Consider the following 27,176-nt stretch of genomic DNA (forward strand, 5'->3'; position numbering starts at 1 on the left):
GGGATGCATCAGACTCCCTGTTCTATTCCCGCTCCGCTCTTATCCTATGAAAGCAGTGCGGGGATTGGCCTGAGCAGGCTGAAAAGCTGCTCGCTCAAGCACAGGGAGTCTGTGCTGTTTCCCTAACCCGGTTGTTCAACACAGCTGGGTTGGAGAAACCTAACTGCGCATAGCATTCCTCCTCCCTACCATATCCCAGCCCTGCCACTCCCTGCACACGCTGGATTGAGCCAGCTGCTTAAAAATAAAAACAATCTCAATGTATGGGAACCAAATGACCTAACACGCCAAGCTCAGGGCTGGGCCACATTAGGGGTCATGGTTGCTAAGCGGAATGTGGCCCAAAAGTGGGGAGGTGCGTTGGTGCCAACACTCGCCGCGTGGGGAAGAGACGCAGCTATGTTTGCTGAATGAACGGTGTTTATTAGTAGGGGATGCCTTCAGAAGTGGAGTAAAATCTGGGGGGCATGGAATAAATTCAGAGGGGAAATATGTGAACCACCACCAGTACAGGACGCCGAAAATTTGGCTTTGGAAGAATAATTATATACTTGTGGACTGCAGGGGGGCTATGGTCACAACAATGTGTAGTAATAAATCACTACTCAACGTGGGTTCCAAGATAAGATTTATTAGTTATAGATAAACAGGTGCTCCCAGCTTGGCGGCTTTCACTCAACAACCAACATTCTAACTCACGCTCCCGGAGGCGGAGCGGACCATACCAAGAAGGGAGAAGGGAGAGGGGTGTGTGACGGGGAAGACACAACAGGTGAGGTTACAACACACCTTCCCCCCTAAAGAGAACAGAGGAAAAGAGATACAGATCTCCACGGACAGGGGCGAGAGAAAGCAGTAAAAGGGAGAGTGGGGAAGAAAAGAGGGGTGAGTTAAAAGGAGGCGAGGTGACGGGAAGGGATAGGGAAAAGAGAGGAATAGAGGGCTGCTGAAAGAGGACAGCCAAAAGAAGGGAAACAGGAGAGAGCGAAAGACCACCAGGGAGAGAGAGAAGAAGACCGAAACAAGGAAAGCAGAAGAATGGCGAAGACGACCTCTTGGGTTTCAGAGAACGAACAACAGTGGGAAGGAAGAATGGAACTATCCTGGGCAGCTTTTAAAAGTAAACCATAACCATAGGGTTAACCTCTGTATCGAACTGACTGAAAGAACTCTGGAACAGTGAGATAAAATGTTCTGCTGGGTCCCCCAAGAAGACCTGACTCTTCTCGCAAAGGGATAAGCAATTGTGTCTCACAGTGGGTGCGGCTAATTACTACCATACCTTGAACACCTCACCTACCTCCACCCCATTGCTCTCCCTAAAGTTTCTTTGATGGGCCCCATGACATAAGTTACAACAGGTAAGTGCCACATCACTCTTTCACCCTGGGGTTCCCCTTAGTCTGAACAAACCCAACAGTCTATTACACCCTAGAGTTCCGCATGTCTCTTACTAGTCTCTCCAACCCCTTACGGAGGGATGATCCAGGCGGTAACGCTCCTCATTTTTTTTCCTCTTAGTCAATAACATGGGCCAGGGCACTCCCCGGCAGCTCCCTCTGAGACACTATGTCTCTCTTACAATGTCATCCTCGGTGACTGGTCTAGGCCATCATCTACCCCCCTTCCCTTGGCCCTTACCAGAATCCAGACCTATCTTGAATTCTTTTTCAAACAGCTCCAGATCATCATCACGAGCCTCTTCTGCCCTTAGTCTGTCCACCTGTTCCATCACAAGACCACCATAGAAGAACTCAGTTGTGTTTTCTGGGTCACGAAACTTATGCTTTCTCCTATACTCATAGAGTGGACCATTTTTTCCCGACAGGACCTTTATTGGGAGATCTTTTTGTATTTTCTGCATTTCCATACTCTCACTCTCCAGCTTATCACTATTGGGCCTATGAAAGTATTTTCCTGTATTCTCACCCTTAGATTCACCCAAACTTGAGACCACTTCTCTTTCCTGTTCAAAATTGTCTTCATACTCCTCCATCATTGTGGTCCTGGACTCAGACGATGTGGTACTTTGCCACGTCTCTTTGTGATTGAATTGGTTACTCTTACATTTTATCCTTTGCCGCACATTTGCTGTAGTACTCATGCATTCTCCCTTTCTTTCGAATTGTCCTTTTTTCCCCAACTTTACCTTCACTGCCTTTTCTCTCATGTTTCTTACGTATTTCTCTTTCATCCACCCAACTTTGGTGAGTTTCTCGTTTTTCCTTACGTTTGTCCTTAGCTACTTCTTTTCCGTACTCTTTATTACTTGCAGCTCCTTCAATAACTCCCGAACCCTTTGACGTCGGCGCACGAGCCTTCAGTGCTTCACTATTTGTTCCCTGCATGCTTTGGTTCTGTGCCAGCTCACTCATGTGTTCTTTTCTTCTTCCGTTACGTGATATTTTCAATTTCCTTTGATCCTTCCACCCTAGCATGGTGGGTCCTCTTTCCGTTATATATATGGTACTCCAAGTATTATTTCCCTTGTGCATTAAATCCATAACTTTGTAACCTATTACGTTGATGTCCTCCCCTGTGTACGTTTTTAGGGATATGTTGGCCACTTTAAATTCATCTCCATATTTTTTATTTAATTCTCTATTCCATTCACTCTTGCTTACCAAACTATAACGTGATCCTGAATCTGAGATCATATCTGTCTTTACTCCACCTATGAAGATAGTACACCCCGGGTTTATTTTTCTAGTATTATCTTCCTCTTGGCTATCCATTCTTTCCTTGATCACTTCATCCCTTTGTACCTTTACCAACGAGGCTTGTATTTCATATTCATCCCACGCATTCAAGATGTCATCGTACAAATTTCTGACTGACCCTTTCGTGAATACCTTTTCCATTTCGTGGTACTTTTAGTCCTTCAGTTCCTAAACTATATTTCAGCCTTTTCCTCAGGTATAAGAGATACTTCTTCCTCGACAACTGATATGTACTCCTCAAAATATTCTTTCCACTCACTCCATTCTGCAGTGTTTTTTTCGTCCCCCTCCATAAACGGCACTGGTGGCGGAAAATTATACCTTTGGCCCCACTCCATGTTGGTCGCGCAGCTATATTTTGGAATTCACGTGAAGATGTATTATCCCCCTCAAACAGAAAGATGGCGGTACGAGTGAACTTCGTAGGACTCTCTAGTGCCCCAAGCTGGTTAAAAGAAATGCGCCGGCAATAGCCACTGGGATCCTTACTTTGCAGGTCACGTTTCCAACTCTGCTTACTGTTTCCCTACAGGGCACCCTGAAATCACTAAATATGCTTTGCTTACGCCGTCAGTGGGTTTAAGACCCTTATAAATCCACAGTCACTTATGCAAAGAGATACGTGTCCCTCTCAAGACGTGCTGCATCATATCTGTATTAACTCCGCCTCAAGAATTCCTTGCACTATCAGCCCCTCTGAGGGTTTCCTCACGCTGCTACAACTCGCTCCTACAATTCGGTTTACTTCACGGAACCCAGTGGGTTGCCACACTCCCTCAGTTCCTCTGAAATCTCCATACACCTCTTCCAACTGCTGCCTCAGTTCTGAAAATTTCCTCACGCCGCTTCAACACGCTGCTGCAGTTAGTTTACTGCACAGAACCCTGAGGTTTGCCTCGCTCCTGAAATCTCCGCACACCGCTTCCAAGTGCTGCTTCAGTTCTAAAATTTCCTCACGCCGCTTCAACACGCTGCTGCGGTTTAGTTTACCTCACAGAACCCTGAGGTTTGCCACGCTCCCTCTGTTCCTTTGGAATCTCCTCACGCCGCTTCCAAGCGCTGCCTCAGTACTGCGATTTCCTCACGCTGCTTCTACACGCTGCTTAGATTTAGTTCACCACTTCCACGCGCTGCCACAGATCCGTTTCACGCGTGGCAACAGGGGCTAACTCCCCACCTTGATCATCTCAGGTAATTTATGCCGCTCAAAGTGCTGCCACAGTTAATCTTCAGTCACTGGAACAAAGGCACGCTACACACTCTGTTCCACTGATTTTTTCTCAAACAGCTACAATGCTCTGCCACCATACAGTTTCATAAGTCTTCGGTACCAAATGTTACCGTCAACGCTCCTCACAGTGTTTCGAAAGCTCAACGCAATAATGCAGTCCAGCTTGGGTCCCCCACGGTTACTCTCCCTCCCAATACATATAAGAATACTTCAGGATTCTCCGAGACTTTCAATTACTCGCCTCCATTAATTCTGGGAGTCAGGGGAAAGCAGATTCCCAACGCTGTCACTCACTCATGCCTCGAACACTTGGCGCTCACCTCAAATCAATTTCTTTCGCATTACTATAAATGTGCCTTCATTCCTTGCTCCGCTCCCTCCTCCTCACGCAGCCTCTAGGTCTCACCTCCTTGACTTGTACGACTCCCTCTGTAACCGAATGAAGAACTTCCACCTTTATTTATTTTCTCCAAATTCAGACGGGAAGTAGTTTAGGCTGTGAAGTCATCCTTCTAACACACGATCACAGTACCGGAACTTCCTGTCAACGACTCTGCGGATCCTCGGGGCAAGACCTGCTCAGTCTTTTCACTCATTTGAGTTCCCTGCTTTTCGCAGACCGCCTGACGGTCCTCCCACTCCACGGAGGGGACTAAGCACGGTGCCAAGGGACGCCCCCTCAGAGCCAGGAACGGAACACGGTCGCCATACGTCGTTCGCTTCACATCGACTTCGACAGTTTCACTCTTTGCCTCAAGCTCATTACCGGCAACCCGCTGTGCCGAAACTTCATTCATCAACTGGCTGAGTCTTCCTTGTCAGCACTTTTCTCCGCCCAAGCATCAAATCTATCCAGGGGGGAGGCACCACACTGACCCTGGCTCAGCTCCACGTCTTTGTCGCCAAAAAATGTAGTAATAAATCACTACTCAACGTGGGTTCCAAGATAAGATTTATTAGTTATAGATAAACAGGTGCTCCCAGCTTGGCGGCTTTCACTCAACAACCAACATTCTAACTCACGCTCCCGGAGGCGGAGCGGACCATACCAAGAAGGGAGAAGGGAGAAGGGAGAGGGGTGTGTGACGGGGAAGACACAGCAGGTGAGGTTACAACACAATGTTATGCTGGAAAGATAGGAGTTGAGTCTCTCTGATTGTGCTATTATGTACTGTGATACTATATTTTGCTGGAACGTTAAATGTAAGACTTACCATTGCATTGTTCTTGAAAACAATAAAAAAAATGTAAAAATAAAAAACTATAAACTGTTTATTTTTTTAGCTACTCGCTCTGGGCCAGTGGAGCGTGCCTACTCTGCCATTGCGGAGGAGCCGCTCCTGCCTTCAAAACTGCCTCTGAAATTGAAAATATTCCTTACGGACATGGGCAGTGCATGCATACACTAAGTCAGTTTGTGCAATTGTAGCAAATTAACTATGAATAATTTGGCCATGAGCTAATTGGAACATCACCACAAGTTCGGACAGATGAGAACCATTTAATAATGGTTAGTCAGGATAAGATTTGCTGTTGTCCTGAACAGAAGAGAATTAATATTCAATGACAATGGCTGTGTGTAGATTTATAGATCATACATTTCCTGTGTACATTTCTCATTTTAAATGTTACTCACATGTGGGAAATAAGGCATGTTTAGGTCACTCCTCCCACAGAAGCTGTGATCTACACCACAAAGGCATAGAAAAGATAGATTAGCAGAGGTGGGGGTGGGGGTGGGGTGGGGTCTCACCAACTCTCCCATCAATTCTCTTTAGCACAAATTCAGCTGCATGATTGCACCTACATACAATATTTAATGAAATGGAACGGTTCTGTTGTATTCAGGTACAGCATCCAGGACTTCTCCGGTAAGGGGATCCGTTTTCGCACATCAAGTCTTGTACAGCCGCAACCAGGGATGCTGTACCAATAGTTGTACATATGCTGCTTGAGTCTGGATTGATCATATACGAGCATTTTTTTACTTTCTACTATTCAAAAGACTATTCATTTTTGTATTTGGAAATCGGGTACAATGCACCCTAGCACTATCTTGGACGCGTCGTCTACATAGTAACGTTACTTTTTAAAAGGTGTTCTGCAGTTTTTGACTTGGAAAAGGAAATCGGAATCTGGATTATTGCTCGTGTTGCAGTCTATCCGGGAGAATTGAAGGGATAAAAGAAGTATAACTACCATCACTACTAATTTATTATCAAGCCTTGAAGAAGTCGTCTACACTTTGAAACACGTGTCGGCTGTCTGCACCTACGCCTTACATTCTGCATCAACATAATCAAGATTACTAAGTGTGTGCATCTTTTTACCTTGGATGGGTGTTTTTACTTTTGTATATACGCCTTTGTGCTGTGTTTATTAAAACTAGCTGACAACAAGCTCTGTGGATTTCCCAAATAATGGTTGTGCTCTGTAATCAATGTTTTGTGATTAGTTGTATGGAAATTATCTTTCCAAACAGATAAACACTGGATGAGTGGCACAGTGTTTTGCATGGAGCACACATATATACATATATTTATAATACTTTCTGGAATACAGTGCGGAGAGGCGGACTGGTGTTTCTTTACCACTGCCATTTGTTCTTTATTTGCTCCGATTACAATGTTGTTAGGAAGGGCTGCAGATGGGATCCGGTATTCTCCAATTCGATTCGGAACCCTTGTTTCCTACCGAATCGTACAGTTTTCCAAACGACCGATTAAGATGCCCTGAAACCATTCGAGCAGACCGAATATGTTCCGATAGGCACCCGAACTGCCCTAGCCTTTTAGAGTCAATTCGTACAGCTATATGGACACGGTTTCCGGATGAGAGATTATGATGACTGATTCGAACAGCCAGAGATGAAATGGCTGCCGGAATCTGTCTTTGGGGCCTACTGCAGGCCCCCTTCACATGGAGGCATCCAAATGTGGTCTGTCGGGACCCCTCTTCCCAACCATGCACAATGTTGTAAACACCATGGGGTGCCCACCACAGGGTGCAAGGTTTCCCCCAACCACCCCCTTTTGCAATGGGTGCCTGTGTTTGAAACACAGGCTCCCGATGAAGTCAATGTGAGTCAGACCGAACGATGTTGGGAGGCAACGTAATCAGTCGTCTGGACTCACAGGACTATTCATTTGAAAACTAGTCCGGAACCGATTTGTTCAGGACAGTTTCTAAATAGTATTGTAATCTGGCCCAATGTACTATAATACAAACAAGCCGAGAGTCAGGAGCAGCTCAGGGTTGTCTCATTTGTGATGTTCGCAGAAACCAATAATTGGTGCACTATGAGAAACAAATCCGAATGATGTAAAGCATCGCCTACCATAAGCTGGGTCTTCTAGATGGTGTACACCACATGCCAACTAGTAACCAGATCCACAAAAGGTCTCAAAGATGAACAACCTTACGCTGGACCACTCAGGCTTCAAAAAGTAAAGATGAAGGCCTGCAAGTAACAACCATGAAACTCCAATCCAAATACTTGCATGGTTGCCTTAAATACAAATTAACATGTTATGTATAAAAGTAACCCTCGATTCTCCTGACAGAAAGTGGAATTCCTTTGAAGCTCAGTAAATAAAAACATCCATTTGAGTTGATTCATGAAAAGTCACTTGCTGCATGTGCGCTTCATTTGAAATATTTGCTTTAGTCGCAATTTCTTTAGCAGCCAGCACATGACTGTGCCCCAAAGAGGAGACTGGAGCAGTTTGAATTTTTGCTCAGGCTAAGAAAAAAAATCTAAACAGCAGCTTGCTCCTTGCTGGAGGAGACACCCACATCTGAGCCTGAACATAGGAAACGCTACCAACCTCAGACATTTCCTAACACTAGTCTTGGATGGTGTGGCTTGCATGGATGACACCCCTTTTTCTACCCACAATATAATTCTAAGAGTAACCATTGATCTAAAAAAAATAAAAAATAAAGGATTTTCCTCACAATTCTGTCACAGAATGTTCAGAATTTTGTGAGGTACGGCACCCAGTGTTCAAACACTCATTCCTATAAAACCGTACTTCACACGTGTAGGTGGCCGTATTGTTAATGAAAGAAAGACAAAATCTGTGATTGTGTGAAGTCAATAAAGGTTCCATGTGGTCTTCACATGGTCAAAATTTGTGGCTATTCCTGTCCCATGGAGCAGACTCATCCACATATACGTCTCACTGTTTTTATTAGACCAAATGTGTTCATTCTGATATACACCACTTTTCTTTATTTTTAACATCTTTTTATTGAAACCATGCTCATCATACAGTGCTTACCATCAAGATAACCTATCATGGTGCATACATGGCAGTTTAAAAAGAGGCAACATTCAAAAGCATGACTTTGGTCGCAGTCCATAAAGACACTTTTACGGTCCATCACACTCTAGATGGCAGTTGTTAACCTCCCTTCGAACATAAGTAATCATCAAGCCCTAAAAGCATGTTTCCCACCCATCAGTACCCCCTATATGCCGGCTAGGCTCCCCACACCGTTCTCCACTTCTTGGGGCATTCCCTACTCTAATAGACAACCTTTTTCACTCTGGCACCAATCAAGGTCTGACTTCCATTCCGTGAGCCCTGGTGGAGCGGTGCTTCCCCATTTCCTCGCAATATTTTGTTTGGCCACCCCTGCAGCCAGTAACAGCCAGATTGTCTTGTATTTGAGCCAAAAGACCTCCTCTGACACCGCCAATAGGGGCCAGTTTGCATCTACGGGGATCCAGTGCAAGCCGGCACTGTCTGATGGCTTTTGCACAACGCACGCGCACTTTAGCCGCCATTACCCAGGTCAGCGCTCTAGTCGCTGGACCCCTGATGACATGACCGTGCAGCACTAACTGAAGCTACAGCGAGTCACATCAGGCCTCAAGGCAGCGCAGCTACCTCGCTACTCTTTTTAAAACTTAATTGAATCAAGACCTTTAAATTATTTGGGGAATTGTATGGGAATTGGATTTTAACTGTTCTGTTTTAAAAATATTGTTTTACCTGTGAATTACTGAGCTGTGATCAAGGAACTGGGATATAGCTCCGGAGGGCAAGCCGGCACTGTCCGACGTCTTTTGCACAATGCACGCGCACTTTAGCTGCAATTACCCAGGTCAGCGCTCTAGTGGCTGGACCTGCCCGGGCTTCTTAAGAGCCCCATGACACAACCACACAGCTGGCATGCCATAGGCAAGCCAGTCTGCGTCCATCCGCATCCGGACTGGGCAAGGGGCCACAACCCCTGCCTTTTTTACACCAGATAAGTACTGTTATAGCACGGAGCAGCTTAGACAGTTCAATCCACCCCCAGGATCTAATTTCCTTCATTCTATGGCTCCCAGTAGTCTAGCTACCCATTGCGCACACTGCTCTTTCAGATTCTGGTCGCCCTCCCCCACTGATAAACATTTTAAACTGCTTTTACTAAACTGCAGATCCCTACCTGAACATACTTCAGAGCTGTTCATTTTGCTTATGGACGAAGGCTGTTTTATTTCTTCCTGAAACCTGGCTGAATGCAGGCTCAGAGCCCGACATGGTCCAGGCCCTCCCCCCTGACTATGCACTGCAGAGGTTGGATAGGGCTACTGGTAAAGGTAGTGGCATTGCCATCATCTTTAAAAGTCACCTCAATTGTCAGAATTTTGGGAGCCTTCTACTTGACTGTGAGAACATCCATTTCTCAATAGGATTTACGCCTACGCTCTCCTTATCAGGCATTCTAATTTATCACCCCTTTGGAGCTACGGGCCAATTCTGCAACTCCCCATCTGAAATAGTCCCTAAACTGGCCAGCACTGCTGCAAATTTCGCTATAATGGGTGACTTCAATGTCTACTACGATGATTTGGCATTGAAGGCTGCATCTAAGCGGTCCTTGGACTTCGCGGCCTTCCAGCTCACACAGAAGGTGCCATCTGCAACACATTCAAAAGGGCACCTCCAGGATCCCCTTTTCTCTAATCTGGAGGAGCCATCTAGTCAGAAACCGGTCCCCATTCCCTGGTCAGATCATTACCTGATCCAATTCCATTGGTTTCCTATCCATGCTATCCCCCCCCCCCCCCCCAACTCGGTCAACGCAAATTAAGTCCTGCCACTGGCCAAAACTTCCCACAGAAAAGTGGGTATCGGCACTGGAAAATGCAAAGCCACTCCCTGACATCGATCCGGTGAGGTCTAAAGAGATTCAACAATTGGATTGAGGGGACTTTAGACCAGGTCCTTCCAAAAAAATATATATATCACTGTCGCATAAAGGGCCTAATAGAACAGCCTGGTACACCCCCAAACTCTGAGAACTAAAACTAAACCTGCAAAAAAACTGAAAGAGCTTGGAGAAAGGATTTCTCCCTGAATAACAAAAAAGGAATACAGGGAGGCTATTAAATCTACAAGCTCGAAATAAAAAAAGCCCAAGTTCTTTCTTCGAGGATAACATTTCCTTAGCAGCCAATTCCCCTCGTAAAACATTTTGAATTGCAAAAAAACTACTGAGAGCTCCTTCTCCCCCCGATACCCACTTAGCCACGGATCAGCGCTGCAATGAACTTGCAGAATATTTTTACAATAAAATCGAAAAGATCTACGAATCTTTTGTTCCGTCCGACAGCCAGATTACCCCTCATCCAGAGGACCCTTACACCTGGAGTAAGGAACATTCTCTTAAGGCCTTTCCCTTAATGAACTATGAATCTTATCAGACCACCTCTGCACTCGTTAAGAGCGGGTCGCCCAGAGACCCAGCCCCGCTCAAGATCTTGAAAGAGGTGGCAGAGTCAGTTAGTCCAGTCATTTTGGATTTGATCAACCCCTCCATATCCACTGGGGTGGTTCCCTCCCTATGGAAAAAAGCCATGGTTAAATCCCTTTTTAAAAAACCTAGCCTGGATCCAGACTGGCTTGGTAACTGCAGACCTATCTCGCTCCTCCCAGGAATTAGCAAAATAAAAGCATTTCAATTTGGTACTTTCTGTACACCTGGAATCTAATAATCTTCTCCATCGCTCTCAAACCAGTTTCCTCCCTAGCCAAGGTATGGAAACGGCCTTATTAGCAGTTGTGGCATAATCCAGAAAGACCCTCAATACAGGAGGCTCCTCTGCCGTGATCGTTTAAGATCTCAGCACAGCCTTTGACACGGTTAACCATCTTATTCTAGTCCAACTGAGAAATCAGGGCGTGTCCGGAGTAGCCCTCACCTGGCTGAAAACCTTTCTGGAAGAAAGATCTTTCCAGGTTTGAGGGTGAGGCAACCTCGAAATCCTGGCCCCTCCACCGTGGGGTTCCCCAGGGATCTTCCCTGAGCCCAACACTTTTTAACGCCAACATGGCACCTCTTGCGGACATCGTTCTTCCCTATGGGGTGCACATTGTGACCTATGCTGATGACACTCAACTGGCTGTGGCGCTTAACCATTCAGACAAGGCCTCTGCCGACCTCTGTACCTGCCTTGAAGAGGTAGCTAAGTGGATGAAACTCTCCTACCTGAAATTATATGGTGATAAAACCAAGCTCATGCTCCTTGGTAATCTTTCTCTTTTTAAGGCAGACATTATGTGGCCAGCCTAGATGGGCACTGCACCTGTTCCCAAGTCAGAGATAAAAAGCCTGGGCTTCTGGCTGGACTCAGACCTCCGCTTCAAAGTCCAGGCCAGATAGGTGGTGGCCTCCTGCTTTGGCATCATAAGGATGCTTCGTAAAGTGCTTCCTCTGCTCCCTTTTCAAGCAAGAAAGCTCATGGTCCAGGCCCATATTCTTCCTCGCCTGGACTACAGCAACGCCTTATTCCTTGGAGCCCCGAGTTTGGTCCTCCCTGAACTCCAAACAGTACAGAACTGCGCCGCAAGGATCCTCTTGGGGACCCAGAGCCGGCAGTCTGCAAAACCGGCTATGAAAGATCTCCATTGGCTCCCTGTCCGGGAGAGAGTCCACTTTAAGGCCTTATGCATCACCCACAAGTTGATGGGAGAGAAAGGATCAGAGATTATCTCCTCTATGGTCAAGCCCTATCAAGCTAATATGAGACTGCGCTCGGACGAGCAATACCTGGCAGTCGTCCAAAGAATTAAAATAGCTAGAAGTGGCGGCAGACTATTTTCATACAATGCTGCCAAACTCTGGATTCCCTTCCTCTTCAGCTACTAAGGGAATCCACTCACATGACCTTCAGCAAGCTGCTGAAAACATGGCTCTTTACTAAGTGATTATCTGAAGCCTCAGTTATTCCCCAGCGCTGGGATGCCTACGGGTAGCTACGCGCTTTATAAGTGCTGCTTCATTCATTCATTCATTCACATGTCCCCAGCGACCTGCTCCAGAATTGCTGTACTACCAGGCAGTTCCACAGCATGTGAAAGAACGTACCCTCCTGTACTCATCCCGTAAGACAAGTCAATGAGGGTGTCCTCCCTGTTGGGGCTAATCGTGTTCTTGAGTAGTAGGGTCGATGTAAAATTATAGGTTGGACCAAACTAAACCTAACTCTAATAGCCATCTTGCGCAGGCTCTGGATGGCTTCCATTGAATAATCATCCAAGCCATCCAAGTCGCCCTGCCAAGCTTCCTGCAGTGCCACAAGCAGGTCAGGGGAGTTATTAACCGATTTCCCATAAATGGAGGTGGCTTTGTCATTGATAGGTTCTGAAAGAAGTCGATCCTCCAGAGACCAAGACACTAGCAGCTGCTCCCCCTCTAGTATGTGTCATTTTAGGGTATTTCCCCGCTATAGATACTTCTATCTTTCTGCTTCCCTCATCCCAAATTATTGGCTCAGGATTTCAAATGTTATTTAGACCTGGTCCCGCACGACATCTCCCAGATGCTCTATTACTGTGAGCTCCCAACCCACAAAGCCTTTCGAGTCTGCCTCTTCCTTAAGCAGGTCACTGTCCCAGAGTGGCATCCTGTTAGTGATTTTACTACTCCAGCCCAAGAATCTTGTAGCCTCCCTCAGATATCATCACTTCTTGCTCATGATGCAGCACAATAACTAAAAATATGTCTTGCTTTTGAGCCTTTGAGATGTAACATTTTTCATGCCATGGTCACCTTCTACCATACAAGAGCTTGGGCTTTGAAGACTGGATTTAAAAAATGCAAATTATGAAATCCAATCAGTGCTGAGACACTGTATTTTCTGCATAATCCAGGGATGTCCACTTATTTTTTTTTTTAATTCATGCATTAATTTGCCCTGTAATTGGTTTAAATAAACAAGGATTGCTCACTTCAACCACAATGCACCTTCACATTTATAACGAACACTCTGAAGAGATTCATAGTGAGCTGCAATGAAGCTATTAAGGTATATCCATTCAAATAAAATAGGCTTCATGAATAGAAAAAAGTCGCATGTAAAACCCTCTTACAGAAGATTACATTCTTATGTATAGCATCACATCTCCAACTAGGTAGAAGGAATGTGTGGATCAGTGATTCCATGATTCCAAGCTCTTGTAAACCTACCAGGGAAGATGAAAATGAAGAAAGCGCCGATGCCGCCAATGATGGAGATGACTTCACTGATGTCTGGAACAAACATGGCAAAGATGAGCGTCACGAAAATCCACAGGAAGGTGAGCACGATTCGAACGCACTTTTCATAGGGTTCTGTGATCACCAGGTATCTGCGCTTGTAGTTGATCCAGTATTCTTGCACGACAGCCCTAGCAAACAGACACCTGCCAATTAATGCCAACTTTATGTGAAGGGGAGAAGAGAAGGCATTGAAAATTCATCAACAGATCAGTGCTTGGTTGCTCTTTGTTATGAACAAAACTTTAGAATATCTACATGTAAGTCAATGAAGTATTCAATTTTCTAACAAAGCAAAAAGACAAGATGATAAGCCACTATCACAAGAAATGCTTAGGAGAGTGAATTCCCCTATTCCAGACACCTTCATGCTTGTGAAATAAAATATTGCCATGAGCCATCTTGACACTTTGTCAAAGATGCAGTGAACTCTTTGCTCTCCCTCTTATGTCAAAAACACACAATTTGCGATGTAATTATATGTCGACGAGGGTGTACTATGATTGAAGCTTGTTCTAGATAATAGAAAATAGAGGACATTTGCTTAAAATACACCATCTTAGTTCCCATGCCACCTGTGGGATAGACCAGGATTTTTTTGAAATGCAAGATTCTGCAATCATCTGGTGATCCCAACAACTATATTCAAGCAAATATTCCAGCATATAAAATCAGAACATATGTTTTGCCTGTCTCTGAAAAGGTTCAGGTTTATCATGACCATATACAAGGGTATTTAAAATATAGAGGGGATGTCCTCATGATAGATTGCCTGCTTGTGCAGCTATCAATTTTGCTAATCTAGATGTTTTTTACAACAGTTTACCTCAAAAGTAATGTGGATTATTTCTCAAAATCCGCCTTTTTCAAATGGATTTGTGATATGCCACTAATCAGACAGCAAGCGGAAATGGGGATCGACATCTTGAGGTGATATCCATAACATTTGGATATCATGACAAAACATAGGAATCTAATATGGTCATTACATTTTAGAGGGGTATTCCTTCAAACGTCTTTTAGAAGTCCCATCAGACATCTAATGAGCACTTTGACTACATTAATCAGATCATGGTACAGTGATCAATTTCTCCCTGTGGGGTTATAACCCTGACAACCTCGTGTTCTAAATCTTAAATCTGCCAAGTGGAAAGGTACACAAAAGGCAATAAATAATACAGGACAAAAACATTTTAGGAGGGTCTTCACTTATGAGATTACATTGTATGTGGTGGTTTTTTCCCATATCTTCAGTCTCCTTTTCCAAATTATTTACTCTATTCGACTTGCTCCTTCCTATCAGGAAGTTCTACCATGCACACTTGGTCTTTGTGGTGTGAACGAGCAGACCATATCAGAAGGGATTCCACAATTGAGGAGATAAAGTGAGGAGTCTAAATTATTTTTACGTTAACCTCATCGCTGCTGTTGATATTTTCCCCCTGTGCTGAGCCCCAATGATAATGGGTGTGGTTGTGACGGAACCATTCCGTCATCAGCACAGCTCAACCGTGTCTGATTACGGAATGGTTCCGTCACCAGCATCGAAGGTGTTAAACATTCCTCTACGGCACAATTTTGTTAACTGAAGCCAGCAGCTCCAAACAAAAGGGGGGCAACCTCAAACAACTGGCCGCTATATAGGGCTAAGTTCCCTAACGTAACCACTACCAGGAGGTATCTGACCTTACCAGCTCCCTTCTCTGTAGCAATAAATTGGCCTTTTAACATTCAATCACTACTGTAATTTGTTCAGAAAGCTATGCAAAGACGTACAACATGGATTGGTGTATGGACATGTTGGCAGAGGGTTACGGAGCAGTAAGCGGGATTTCAATTGCGGTCCTTCAAATACCTGCCCAGCAGGAGAACGATGGGGTAGATCGTAATAATGGAAACCGCGAAGAGTACTCTTGCTATCATGACAACTATGTCATTTCCAGGGTAGGACATCAGAATATCAGCGGCAACGTTGTCTCCAAATGTCAAATAGCCGTAAAGTCCTAGAAAAGAAGAGTGGAGAGAAACTGGAAATTAGAACATACAACAGAACAATAATCACCAGATTCTACTTTAAGCAGCCGTGTAGAAAGCTAGTAATGCCTCTGTATTGCATTAAAAACAAGGTAAAATACCAAAAAGAAGTTACCTCAATACATTTTTCACTCAAATGATTGCTATCAACTTGCGCGAGGATCACTGAAAGATCATGGTTCATGTGACCTGCACAGGGTTGGGAGCAGCAGACGGACACCAACACAACATTCAGAATTATAGATAGGTAACAGTGAATAAACAGGGATGTTTCAGTGAGCGGTCTGAGTGACAAACACAACAACGGACGCGAAACTCTAATTGTCTTTGACGTTGCTCAGAGCTATAATGTGAAAAACATCCCTGGAATTCACTTTTTGCCAGTGTATCATTTTATGTTATGTAGGTCTCAGAAAATCATCAGCTCCTGCTTTCAACTGCTATGCAGGGACAGAGGAGTAATGCGGAGCCAGCCATCCAACTCTCCATCCTCCAACTCCTCACCCTCTTCCCTTCCCGAAGCTGTGCCCTCTATCCTCCATTGGAGCACAGAGCCACCGCTGTGCAGGCAGGCTCGCAGAGAGCCCTGTCAGAGCAGCTTGGAATTATTTTACTTCTTAGCAAAAGTGGGCTACAACTTTGTTTCCCACTGTTGCTCCATCATAGCAGTGAAAAACAGATTTAGAATTTGGTGTTCACACTAGTGGCTTTCAGAGAGCCATACATAACAAATAGATGGTAGTGTTTAACCCCTTGCGTGCGGCTGCGATTCTGCGCCTGTGCGGCACTTCTAAAGAGTGGGCGGGTTCATGACGGCCCCCAGCCGTCATCAGCACACGCCCACCGTGCTGCATGACGGACGGGGGCAGTCATCAGCATGCAAGGGGTTAAATGTGTGATTGAGAAGCTTTGATTTCATGTAACTTTACTGAGAAGCCCTCCAACAGACACCACCCAGGAGACAGCCGGAGAGCCATTCTAAAGCATGTGTTGGTAGCTCGGTTAACCCTGCACAAGCTCATCTGCTCCCTACCTTCACATGGTGAGGAGGGAAACACGTCAGCTGTAATCAGGCCGATAAATTGTCGTCAACTACAGACTGAACGAAATCACGCTATTGCAATATCTTTGAATAATAATTTGGATCAAGTAGCAGTGCTTAATTTGAGCCAGTGGTTTCCGGTGCTCAACACAGGCAATTTATTTCCGGTGCTCAGCACCAGCACTTGATTGTCAACACCGCTCTTAGGACCACTCTTAGGACAGTCTGCCAATTATTCATTATTATTAATACGTTATACATTAAAAAATGACTAAAGTATGCCTCCCCAGCCATTCCTTTAGGTTTGGGGACCTGGCACAATCTGAATTGTCGCACTTGCAGAAGAGAGCTATGGTTAGTAGTTGTTTTGGCAGCGATGACGGGGCGATGGGTGGTGCAAGCTGCAGTACCTTCCGGGTCAGGGTTACAAATGATGCACTGTCAAGTAGTACATTGGGAATACATGACTATTGATTGGATGCTGCCTCTTTGATATTTTGTTTGTGACTTAACTGTGGGCAACCAGTTGTTGGAGGAGGGCATAACCTTGTGCAACAGTGGAAACAACTGGAAAGCGCAGTGGGAAAGGCTGAGGGTTGCCAGTTTGTACGCTGGATGTCTACTGAGGACTCCGATGACTGTCATGAGATCCGAGAACAAACTCTCCTTGGGGGTTGTAACCTCATGTTCTGAATCTTAAATCTTCAGAGTGCAAAGGTACAAAGGCAATAATACAAGATAAAAAAATATTTTAGCAGGGTTACACATATATTGGAACTTGAAATGGCAAAATGACATGCTATTATATGGCATATGGTGTATCGTGTGCCGTTCTCCAGTACACAGTAGGGAAGGTGGTTCGATTGTGTCTTGGTAGTGCAGATATCTCAGTGTCAGAGTTAGTGCTTCTGAGGAGTACAGGAGAAGGAATTCGAGTGGCCACAACCCTCACTTGCAAAGTGCTTGAAAGAGGCCTTTGGCAAACTCATTCTGGAAATAGGTTGTACACGGCCTGCACCAGCCACAATTTTATTAGTAGTATTTATATCATATTTTATATGTATTTTAAGGCATTCATTTGTAATATCGATATAGTGCAAACCTAGCCCGAGACCACAATACATGCTATCCCATCAAACCTGAAAAGGGATGCACTTGTCCCATCCCTTTCAACCACTTACTTCGTCCTCCACAATAACAATGTATCCCTCAGGGCTGCTTTTTCTTTGGCACAAAGCAGGTTTAGCGGATTAAAAAGAAGCATTACAAATCAATGGCACGGTTCCCAAGCTTGAACAGAAAACTCTGCCTTGCTCACATTTCTTGTTGCCAGGAGTGAGTGCTTTCTCTGCTAATTAGAAACTGCGCTGCATTACAGCATTCACAAACATTGCTGAATTATACAAATGTAAACCAAGTCAGCAACGATAAATCTTCAGGCGCGTTTCAAACCTTTTACTAATGATTTAGGCCTTCGCCTGAAAGCCTCAGGTGAAAGCTCGTTTTTATCTTTTTAAGGGTTGGAAAGATGTTTTAAGTGGTGGAGTAGTAAGAAGACTGAATCCTAGAAGGGATTCATTCTTGAGAATATTATTTATTCTATGCAAAGCGCTGCATCCACAGGAAAAGGACAGTCAGCTCTTCGTTTGCAACTGTAACTGATTCATTGAACTAATGGCCCACGCCATGTTTTCATTGGCTATACATTTGTGGCAGGTTTATTAAACCAACGTTGTAATTAACTTGCCTGCAAGCCATAGGCAGACAGCGACGAGAAGACATCAGCTACTTGCCCACCAGAGTTACTGCGAGCCACAACAGGCCATCCTCCGAGGACCACCACACACCCGGATGTCACAGCAAGATAACATTGTAGCCCCACAAACATGGTGCAGTTGCCGAGGAATTCCGCTGTGCCACCGTAGGGACACAAACGTGATGCCTTGTAGCAACACAATCTAGGAAGAGAAGGTGGAACAATTGATAAAGGAGAAAGCAGGAACCTGCAAGAGTGAGATGACGGGGCGGGTTGCGTCTGGGAGTGGATGAAAGAGGCCGGAAGCGGTTTCAGGACCACGCAGCCCTCGTGCGGGGACATTTAATGGCACCGGCCGCTGCCTTTCAAGCAGTGCTTTGGGCCATGGCCGAACTGGCAAGTCGGGCAAGCGGGCAATCGCCCGGGAGGCTGGAGCTCCCCGGTTTCCACACTTGGAGGATGGTTTCGGCCTCCAGGAGTTGTGGTGCACGTTACGCGAATCCGGCAGCAACGTGAAAGAGTTGCTCTGATTCTAGCACACAGATGCACATTGAGACTGAATGTATCATTTTTGATAGGGCTGTTTTAAATTGCCAGTCGAGCCCTAATTTGGGCACCTGCACTCATGTTACAAATGAAGCATTGGGCCAGTTCTCATTGCAGCTCTGCAACGAGCCCCCGGTGTGCAAACCGGAAGTTGATATGCAGTGCATTAAAAGTAGGCACAGGGGCTGGACGGCACCCAACCGCCTCAGCAGGCAGGCTAAAGACCTGCGCAGAGGGTTACGTCACGTCCAGGGTTGACCCTGTGCTTTTTCTAAGTGAATGAATATTTAGAATAATAAATCGAACACAGCAATACAACATCAGTAGCAAAATGGATGCAAACAAATGCTAGCACATCCGGAGGGAGATCATGGATGACGTCACCTTTGATGTCAGTATCGAGGACGCCAATATCATCTGGGCCATCGAGAGCGCAGCAATAGGGCGAGCTCTGGTCTGCTCAGCTAACTATTACTGGCCCATTTCAGTGGCTTTTAGGATTTATTTCAGGACCATAACTTCTACTGTGTTTTTCAAAGGAATTTCTGAGGTGGTGTTAAACGTCAATGTATTTATTTTGAGCAAAAAACACAACTTTCCCTTATCAAACTTTTCAGTGACTATGTAACAGTGCTGGCATTTGTGACTATTTACAGTTAAGTTTAGACATCCATCATGAATGTATGTTTAATCAGGCTAACAACTTGGGCATTTTTTAGGATACCTCCATGAAAACTGCCAAACACTTGAAACCTCCTTCTCAGCTCTACTGAGGTTCTAGTTTGATTGTCCTACGACCTGCTCTCTCATTTTCTATCTTGAGTTGCTCTTTTATTTCAGTTATCCATCTTGAAAAATCTTTCCACAATCGTGTTCTCTTGTCCCTCTCGCTTACTGTTACAGCTTTTACTCAGTGGTATATTCCACTATGTCCCTTTTATTATGGCTAGCACTAGGCATGGACAATGTGGGCTGCTGCCCAAGGGCTCCCGCTCAGCCCTACAACATGGGACCCCATGCCAATGCAACACAGCCAGGCAACGAGAACACACACACACACACACACACACACACACACACACACTTCTGCTCCCTTCCCACCCAGTTGTGAGCATAGTGTGTCTTCTTGCAATTGGACCCAGGTGCGGGACCCATACCCTGTGCCTCGCGTCTTTGGTGTTGCACTGCAAGGCCATGGGGACCCCTTCCTACGTCGTAATTGCAACGAGACACATTCTGTGCCCTGCAATTGGGGCTCCTGTCCCACTGCCCACCAACAAGCACTGCTGGATGCCCAGTGACCCTCATTTTGGTGCCCCCCCCAATTTAACTCTCGAAGGACAAGCAGCTTTCTCGACTTCAGCCCTGTATGAGCTGCGAACGAGGTGCTTGCAGGTGGCTGTGAGGGAGCAACTGCATATTGGCATTGCACAAGAGCACACAATTTGGACAAATGAAAGGGTGGGTTGAAAAACTGTCTCCCGATTTCACATTTCTAACCAGTCCACTAGACCGCAACATGGGTGGAAGGGATTCTAATGGAAGACCAAAAGGGATGTTCTACCCTGGGAAATGGCAGTGTGTTTTGAGCCTTGTCCAGCCTTACAATACAGTGTTTATTTCCATCATATTCAGGTAAAGTTGTGAAGCTGATCATCTATGTCAAATTTCCTAGTCGAATAGTTGAAACTTACCCAATGCATCGGGTCTTGAGGCACGTTAGAGATTGCTTGACAGTATGAGTGGTGGATGGGGATATTAACCACTTGTGTTTTAAAGCTTAAAATTATTACATTCTATTTGGATTCCAGAGTTAATTTTTTTTAAATGTGTCAATATATGCAGCAGTGAGCAGTCCAGGTTTACCCTAGGAGGTGGCAACTCCAATTCAGAACTAAATGTCCAACTGAGTGATCCTCCTAAATCATCCTAAATCCCCCTCCTTGAAGGAGGGGGATTTAGAATGAAGCACCCAAATTTTGCTATGCGACTCGCAGCCGCCCTCCTCCCCAACAAACATTTTCTCAGGTCTCCGCATGCTCAATGAGTCTTTGCATGTATAATGTCCACACTCACAAAGTGTCCTGGGAAGTGACAATGGGAAGTGGGCCTTGCAGCCCCTCCCCTTGGATTCAAAGTGCTGGGTCATTTGTGATGCCCAGGGAAGGAGGCCATCTGCTCCTTGCAGCACTAGACAATGGCTTCAAGGACAAGGGGAGTGGGGATTCCTCCCATGGGCCATCACAGCTCTAGAATAAGCCTGTGTGACCCAGGGGATGGGACCATCCTTCCCTTGGGCCTGCAGTGCTAGACGATAGATGTGGGGCCAAGGAAAAGGTGCCTTCTCTCCCTTTGGCCTCACAGCTCAGGATCATGGTGGAGAGACTCCGGGGAGAAACACTCTCCCATGGGCTTGCAGCACTAGACAATTGATGTGAGGCAACTGGAAGACTGCTCCCTTACCCTGGGTGCCCCACCCCCAGGCCTCGCAGCTCCAAACCACAGTTGCAAGGTCTAGATGAGTGGTGGAGTTCCTAAGCTATGCCTTAGCTATGGTGTAGCACTGCATGGTCTACGGGTCAGGCCCTCTCCCATAGGGCCAATTTCTATTGCCGCATAGCCATGAAAAATCCTAGGCAGGGCAAGGAAGCAGGCTGTGGCAGAGATGGGCTCCACAGGTCTGGATAGCCATCAGACAAGGTTCCTGTGAAGTAAGTTGAATTTTGGATGGGAAATCTCAAAAGGAGCAATTCAAAATTCAGCCCCCAAGGAAGGTCCCTTGCTGGCAGGATACTTTGTTTCTTTGCCCGGTGAAGATTTCTACACTCCGACAGTCACTTTTTTACCTTGGATTCCTCCAGTAGGACAAGTTCGCAAGCTCTAGCCAAACAGAGCTTCACTAGACCAGATACCCTTTCTGTGACGTCCTGCCAAAACCAATTTGAATCCGCATAAAAGCTCCAAACAAAAGCAATCTGAATATTTGGCCCAGCAGCAACACACCTTGGTTGGATTGCCTTGGTAGGTTTGTCCCAGGCTTACATAGGCCTTTGGAACCAAAACATTTCTAAGTCCCATGTTTTTAAGAATGTCAGGAGGTGTGCTCATTGGCAGAGCCAAGGGTCCCAGGACCTCAGGAACAGCACATGGGTATCAAGACTCACTCCAGCACAAATCACCAGTGGCATCCAGGGAAGGTCCAGACTGGGAGGAAGCAATCTAAGTGATTCTAGGACACATGTATTAGGATATCCCCTTTGTGAACAATTCTTATTCATGCTTCTTATGCGGTCAACAGTTATAAACCCACTACTTTTTCAGGAAACTTATGGAATTGATGGTAAGTATTTGCTAAACAATCAGAGCATGCAAAGTGAATAAAACCCCAGGGCTGTTACAATAGGAGTTCCTAGTGTCAGCAGACACTGTCAAACAAATGTTCCAGTATCAAAGGGTGGATCAGAGAGCAAAGGGTAGGAAACCTGGCCCAGAAGTCTAAAGATGGGGAGGTGAAAAGAACTGTGGTCTGAAGCATGGCAAAAGGGTTTGAGAAACAGAGGGGTGAAGTCAGCAACAATGGTTAATGACTATCAACGAGTGGGGTCAAAAACCGAAACACAGCAGAGTGTTAGTGCAACGGGGGGTGGGGTTCAAGGAGTTTATGTTCTATTGTACTTCATGATGTTGATGATAATATATAAACTAACTGTCAAAGACAATGATATGCAATGCTTGATGTGGCAGATGTTTCCTGGGTTAAGGAGCCACGCACTGTATATGACTTGACATATTACATTTTTTTAAAATAGAGGGGGGTCAAGGAGCTATGGCAATCAGCAAAGGGGACTTCAGGATCATAAACAGGCTCAGACTAACAGACTAGGGCTCAGGAAAGCAACAGAAATATTGGCTCCGACATCGTACAGAGGGACCCAGAGTAACAAAGGGCTCCGACTGCCAACTTTGATAGCACTGACAACCAATGCCACCAGTGGTATCTTCTGCACTGGATGAGTGGTCTGAGAAATGCAGAGGGCAAGTTGAAGGGCCGATAAGGTATGTATCCAGTATTAATTTATGGAATGTCAGCAAAGAGGCTGCAAGTATCAAGGCCAGTTTGTGACTCCCAGACCCTTGCACTGACATTCCATGTGAGTGTTGAGTGAATGTAGGTGCAGTGGATCTATAGCAAGCATGCTAATGGTGGTGTAGCACGGTACAGGATGGAGAGCAGCTAAAGCTTCCCCAGAGAGAGGAAGTGCATAGACTATCGCTGCAGCCAGAGGTTGAAGAGACTTAGACAGAAGCTAGGGTCAATGAAAAAAGGGCTATCCACAAAAATTCAATAAGGTCTTTGTTAGTAAAGGGCATCTGATTAGTTCTTCCTGAGCAATAACATTTGCTGGATGGTAGGAGCAAGGGATAGGTCAGGAGTCTGCTGTTAAAGCAAAGAACCTTCCCTTTTCCCTGGCCTGATGGCTGCTTCAGAAGACTGATGACTGTCAGATATAGAGATCTTATATTGTGTGCCCTTGTTTTGGATACTTCTGCTTTGAGCCAGCACAGTAGCTACCTTCCACAAAGGCAGTATATGAACTACAGCAGAAAAATGTAATTTGAACAAAGGTCTGAAAACGTATATCACGGATTCATATTCCTGGTCTTTAAAAGCGGGACTCTAAAATTATTGACCCATAGGTCACAAGAATAGAGGTAACAAAGTCTGCTTACTCAGTGTCTCATTTCATATAGTATTTGTAATAATGTAAATTAATAAAATCTCTCTCAGTTTAAGTCCCATGTTGTTGATGCCAGTTTTTCTTTCTCCGATTTACTGGGAATATTCCTTCATATTCCCATGATATTCAGTTCAATTAGTTATAGTCCCATTAATTCACTATTAAAGAAGATATTATACATGGGGTGACCATATGGATGGGAATTACTTTGCACTGGCAAATTTTTCCCTCCTTAGCCTTCCTTTGGAAATTCTTTATGGTCCTGGGCAAAAGAAATCGAAATGTCACCTCAGGTATGTAGCGTGAATGCTTATCCTCCCCCCTTAAGGATAATCTCCTGTTTTTCCCTTGGCGATTCCGGAGAGAGAAAAAAGCAGCAGCCTGAATGTTCCCAGTCTGCCATCCCTTTCTTTCTCCTTTATACAGGATGGAGTTCAAAGAGGATCAGGGAGGACACAAAGGTCCCAATTCCCTAGTGGTGGAATTCCATCTAGAAGGAATGGCCTAAACATTCCCACAATTCCAAATGGGCTTCAGCCATAAGTGCGGTTGATATCTCAGCCCCATTTAAAACCAGGCTCCTCCCCTTTCTCTTATGTGGTGGCATAAGGCGAAGGGCTCCAGGAAACACTGTTTACCTGTAGACTACTGCAGTTTGCTGTGTCGCCGTTTATGCATCCTGGATTAAGATAGGGGGTGGATCCAGTCGTGCCCAAGGGAGTGTGAAGCCGCAACCCACTAATTCTGGCTTGCTTCACCAAAGACTTCGGCTAGGTTTGCTCTTGGATTCCAGTGTAACACTAGTCCACTACTTGCACTATCTCGCTCCAGTGTTGCCTTTACTTACTTTGGTCTGGGAGAACCTTTATTGACACCTGTCAGAGGGACCCAAACTAGCGCACTTTATTCAAATCCTACCTTCATGAACAAGGGACTCAGTCTCTGCAGAGTACTCAAAAAGCTGCTGTGTGACCTGAACCTGAGTCTGCATGACAGTCCGACTCCCAGCAGTAAGAGGACCTTACCAAGTCTGCACTTCTTGCAGGAGGAGCGGATGGTCTGCCTAGTACATAGAAGAACGATGCGTGCCTCGTCAGAGGGAAGAGCAGGGCCTGGCCCTGCAGGAGGAGAGACGGCCTAGTAGGAAAAGAACAGAATGTTCCCAGCATGAGAAACATCCACAAGGAGCAGACTTTCAGAGGCCGCAAAGTCAGCAGTTGACTCGTGTTGCAAGGTGTCTACCAGTTTGAGCAGTTCCCATAGTAAACTGCACCAAGACATTCAACTAAAGAGCAACATCGGTTTGTCTGGCATCTATGCCATATGCTAAGAGACTGGTGGACCACTGGTTGATGCTTAAGACGGCACGCAAGATGACCACCCACTGGAGATAGTGTCCATGGCCTGTAACTGCTGGAACCAAGCGCCTGTCTGCATCCAGTTGGGACCACCACACTTGCAGAGGACAAGCATCCGCCATTCAGGCCTTCCACGCTTATCCCCGCCACACAGCTCTTTTGCAAGTGAAACTGGCTCTGCTGTTCTGCATCACCAAAGTCACTGCTGCAGGAGTGGGTTTGCATTATGCCCCCCCCCCCCCCCCAAAGTGACACATGGACTCTAGGCTCAACGAGTTTTGTGATTTGAATGAGTGGTTGTTCTCAAGAATGCAAGCTCTATTCTCGGAAAACCCTTTGGAAATATTTTACAACCATGTGTAACAAATGTATATGGGACCCTATAAGGAAATTGTATTCAACTGTTTGAGAAGATTTGTGATTTATCTTTTGAAAAAACATACGAAAAAAACTGGTGGTGATTGAGATACATATATATGTGTTATTGACTTTCAAATACTGCATCCTTACATTATTCTATTAAAATATTTTTTCTTATTCAAATCGTCCATGTTCATTTGAAAGGTTTTCTAAAACAATTCCACTAGGGGTTTTTGGGTTGTTTGCATTATGTACCCGTCTCCTGAAGGAAGACTGTTGTCTTCTTGTGTGTTACACTACGTGGAGGGAAGTCATAGTATCAATTTTTTTTTAGAAAGTGGTTTCAGTGTTTTATTATTGAATATTGACTGCCATAATGAGGGGAAAATAATTGGAAAATAGGAGAGCAACTGAGTCAATCATTAGGAGACATGGAGGCAATGTGAACAGTTAATGATCCGGTCTACTTTGCCTCCCATCGCTCTCTTTATATTCCTATATTGTGCTTGAGTCAAGGGGAGGGTATATTTGATCAGACAGTTCCACTTTCGTCTGCTGAAGGATGTCTGTTTTGTGGCTACATTAAGAGAATCTGGACTATTGCAAAAGCGTATTTGGAGTGAATATTGGATGGTTGACTCTTGCTGTTACTCCACAGGTAATCACCCGTAGGTCAGATAAAGGGATGGTGGTAGGTTAGATTGACTCCATCTATCAAACTTTATGTGCCACCCTCCATGTATAAGCACATCTTTAAAATAGTTGTCACACGATGGGAAAGCTTCTGAACCTTCCACATGATACCCAATACTTTTCATGGAGGACAGACTACAAACACTACAATCTACCAACCAAGTACAACTACCAAGAATATGTGTTGTGTCTGAAAATGCAACCTCGCTCTTACACTGCGCAGCTTCCATTCATGCTTCCATTGCATGTAATGGGGTGACCGTGTAACCTTCAGAACCTGGGTGGGTAATAGAACAATAATGATGGTTCTGTACAGTCCTGATAAAGACCCGCCCCTGATGCGCACAACCAGCGCATCGCCCCCCCAGGGTCGAAACGTTGACGCAATTTCTCTATCGTGAAATCAACTTTATAAAATCTACTAGGAACCAAGAATTGATATGCCTAGTGGATTATTGCTCTTATAGTTGATGCTACTAATATTTTCGTGACTTGACAATTTTATATGTTGTTTTAAATGTATACGAGTCCTGCTCAAAATGTATGTGGTATATAAGTTTTGTGTTTGTCTGGACAGCTATAATCAATGTTTTAATACAATTCAGAGAAGATAAAAGTATATGACTAAAACTTTAATCTTCATTGTGGTCAGTGTGTTCTGTTTCATATTGGTATAGGTACCACTATCATTGTACCCTTATAGGGTCGGATGTTGTGAGTAACAAACCAGGGAATACTATATTACTGTGTAGTTCAGTCCGACAGAACCATCATTATTGTTCCATTCATGCTTCAGCACAACCACGTCTGCTATGAAATTATTGGAGCACATTTCCATCCCTCGTGTATAATACCCAGTATTTCCTGTATGCCACACAATTAAGATCTGGAGGAGTAGAGCCGGTGGCCGCTCCTTTAGGTAACTGGCCCTGAAGCTATGGAATTCGATCCCTCTAAAGGCTCGGGCCACCACTAACCACATGCTCTTCCGGAAACAGATCAAAACTTGGCTGTTTTCTTCCATTTAACTCTCTCTCACTGGCCGCGCTGTTGCACCTTCTGAAATGTCCATAAGCGCTGGGACGCCCCGTTGCTGGGGTAGCCATGCGCTATATAAATAAAATTAACATAACAATATCAACCATGAACAAACTGAATTG

The 27,176-nt window shown here is 45.1% G+C and overlaps 1 protein-coding gene across 1 annotated transcript in view; it reads right to left on the minus strand.

Annotated features, from left to right (window-relative positions):
• Positions 1-27,176, minus strand: part of LOC147663068 (putative sodium-coupled neutral amino acid transporter 8) — a gene marked incomplete at its 3' end in the record, with an annotated part of 197,625 nt that overhangs the window by 20,110 nt on the left and 150,339 nt on the right. Inside the window, exons 7-8 of the mRNA XM_086950706.1 lie at positions 15,344-15,491; positions 13,420-13,619 (exon numbers count right to left, since the gene is read on the minus strand). Coding sequence (XP_086806832.1) covers positions 13,420-13,619; positions 15,344-15,491 — 348 coding nt within the window. The remainder of the gene's footprint in view (positions 1-13,419; positions 13,620-15,343; positions 15,492-27,176) is intronic.

The sequence above is a fragment of the Lissotriton vulgaris genome, unplaced genomic scaffold (genome assembly GCF_964263255.1).
Source record: "Lissotriton vulgaris unplaced genomic scaffold, aLisVul1.2 SCAFFOLD_1922, whole genome shotgun sequence".
In the NCBI taxonomy this organism is placed as follows: domain Eukaryota; kingdom Metazoa; phylum Chordata; class Amphibia; order Caudata; family Salamandridae; genus Lissotriton; species Lissotriton vulgaris.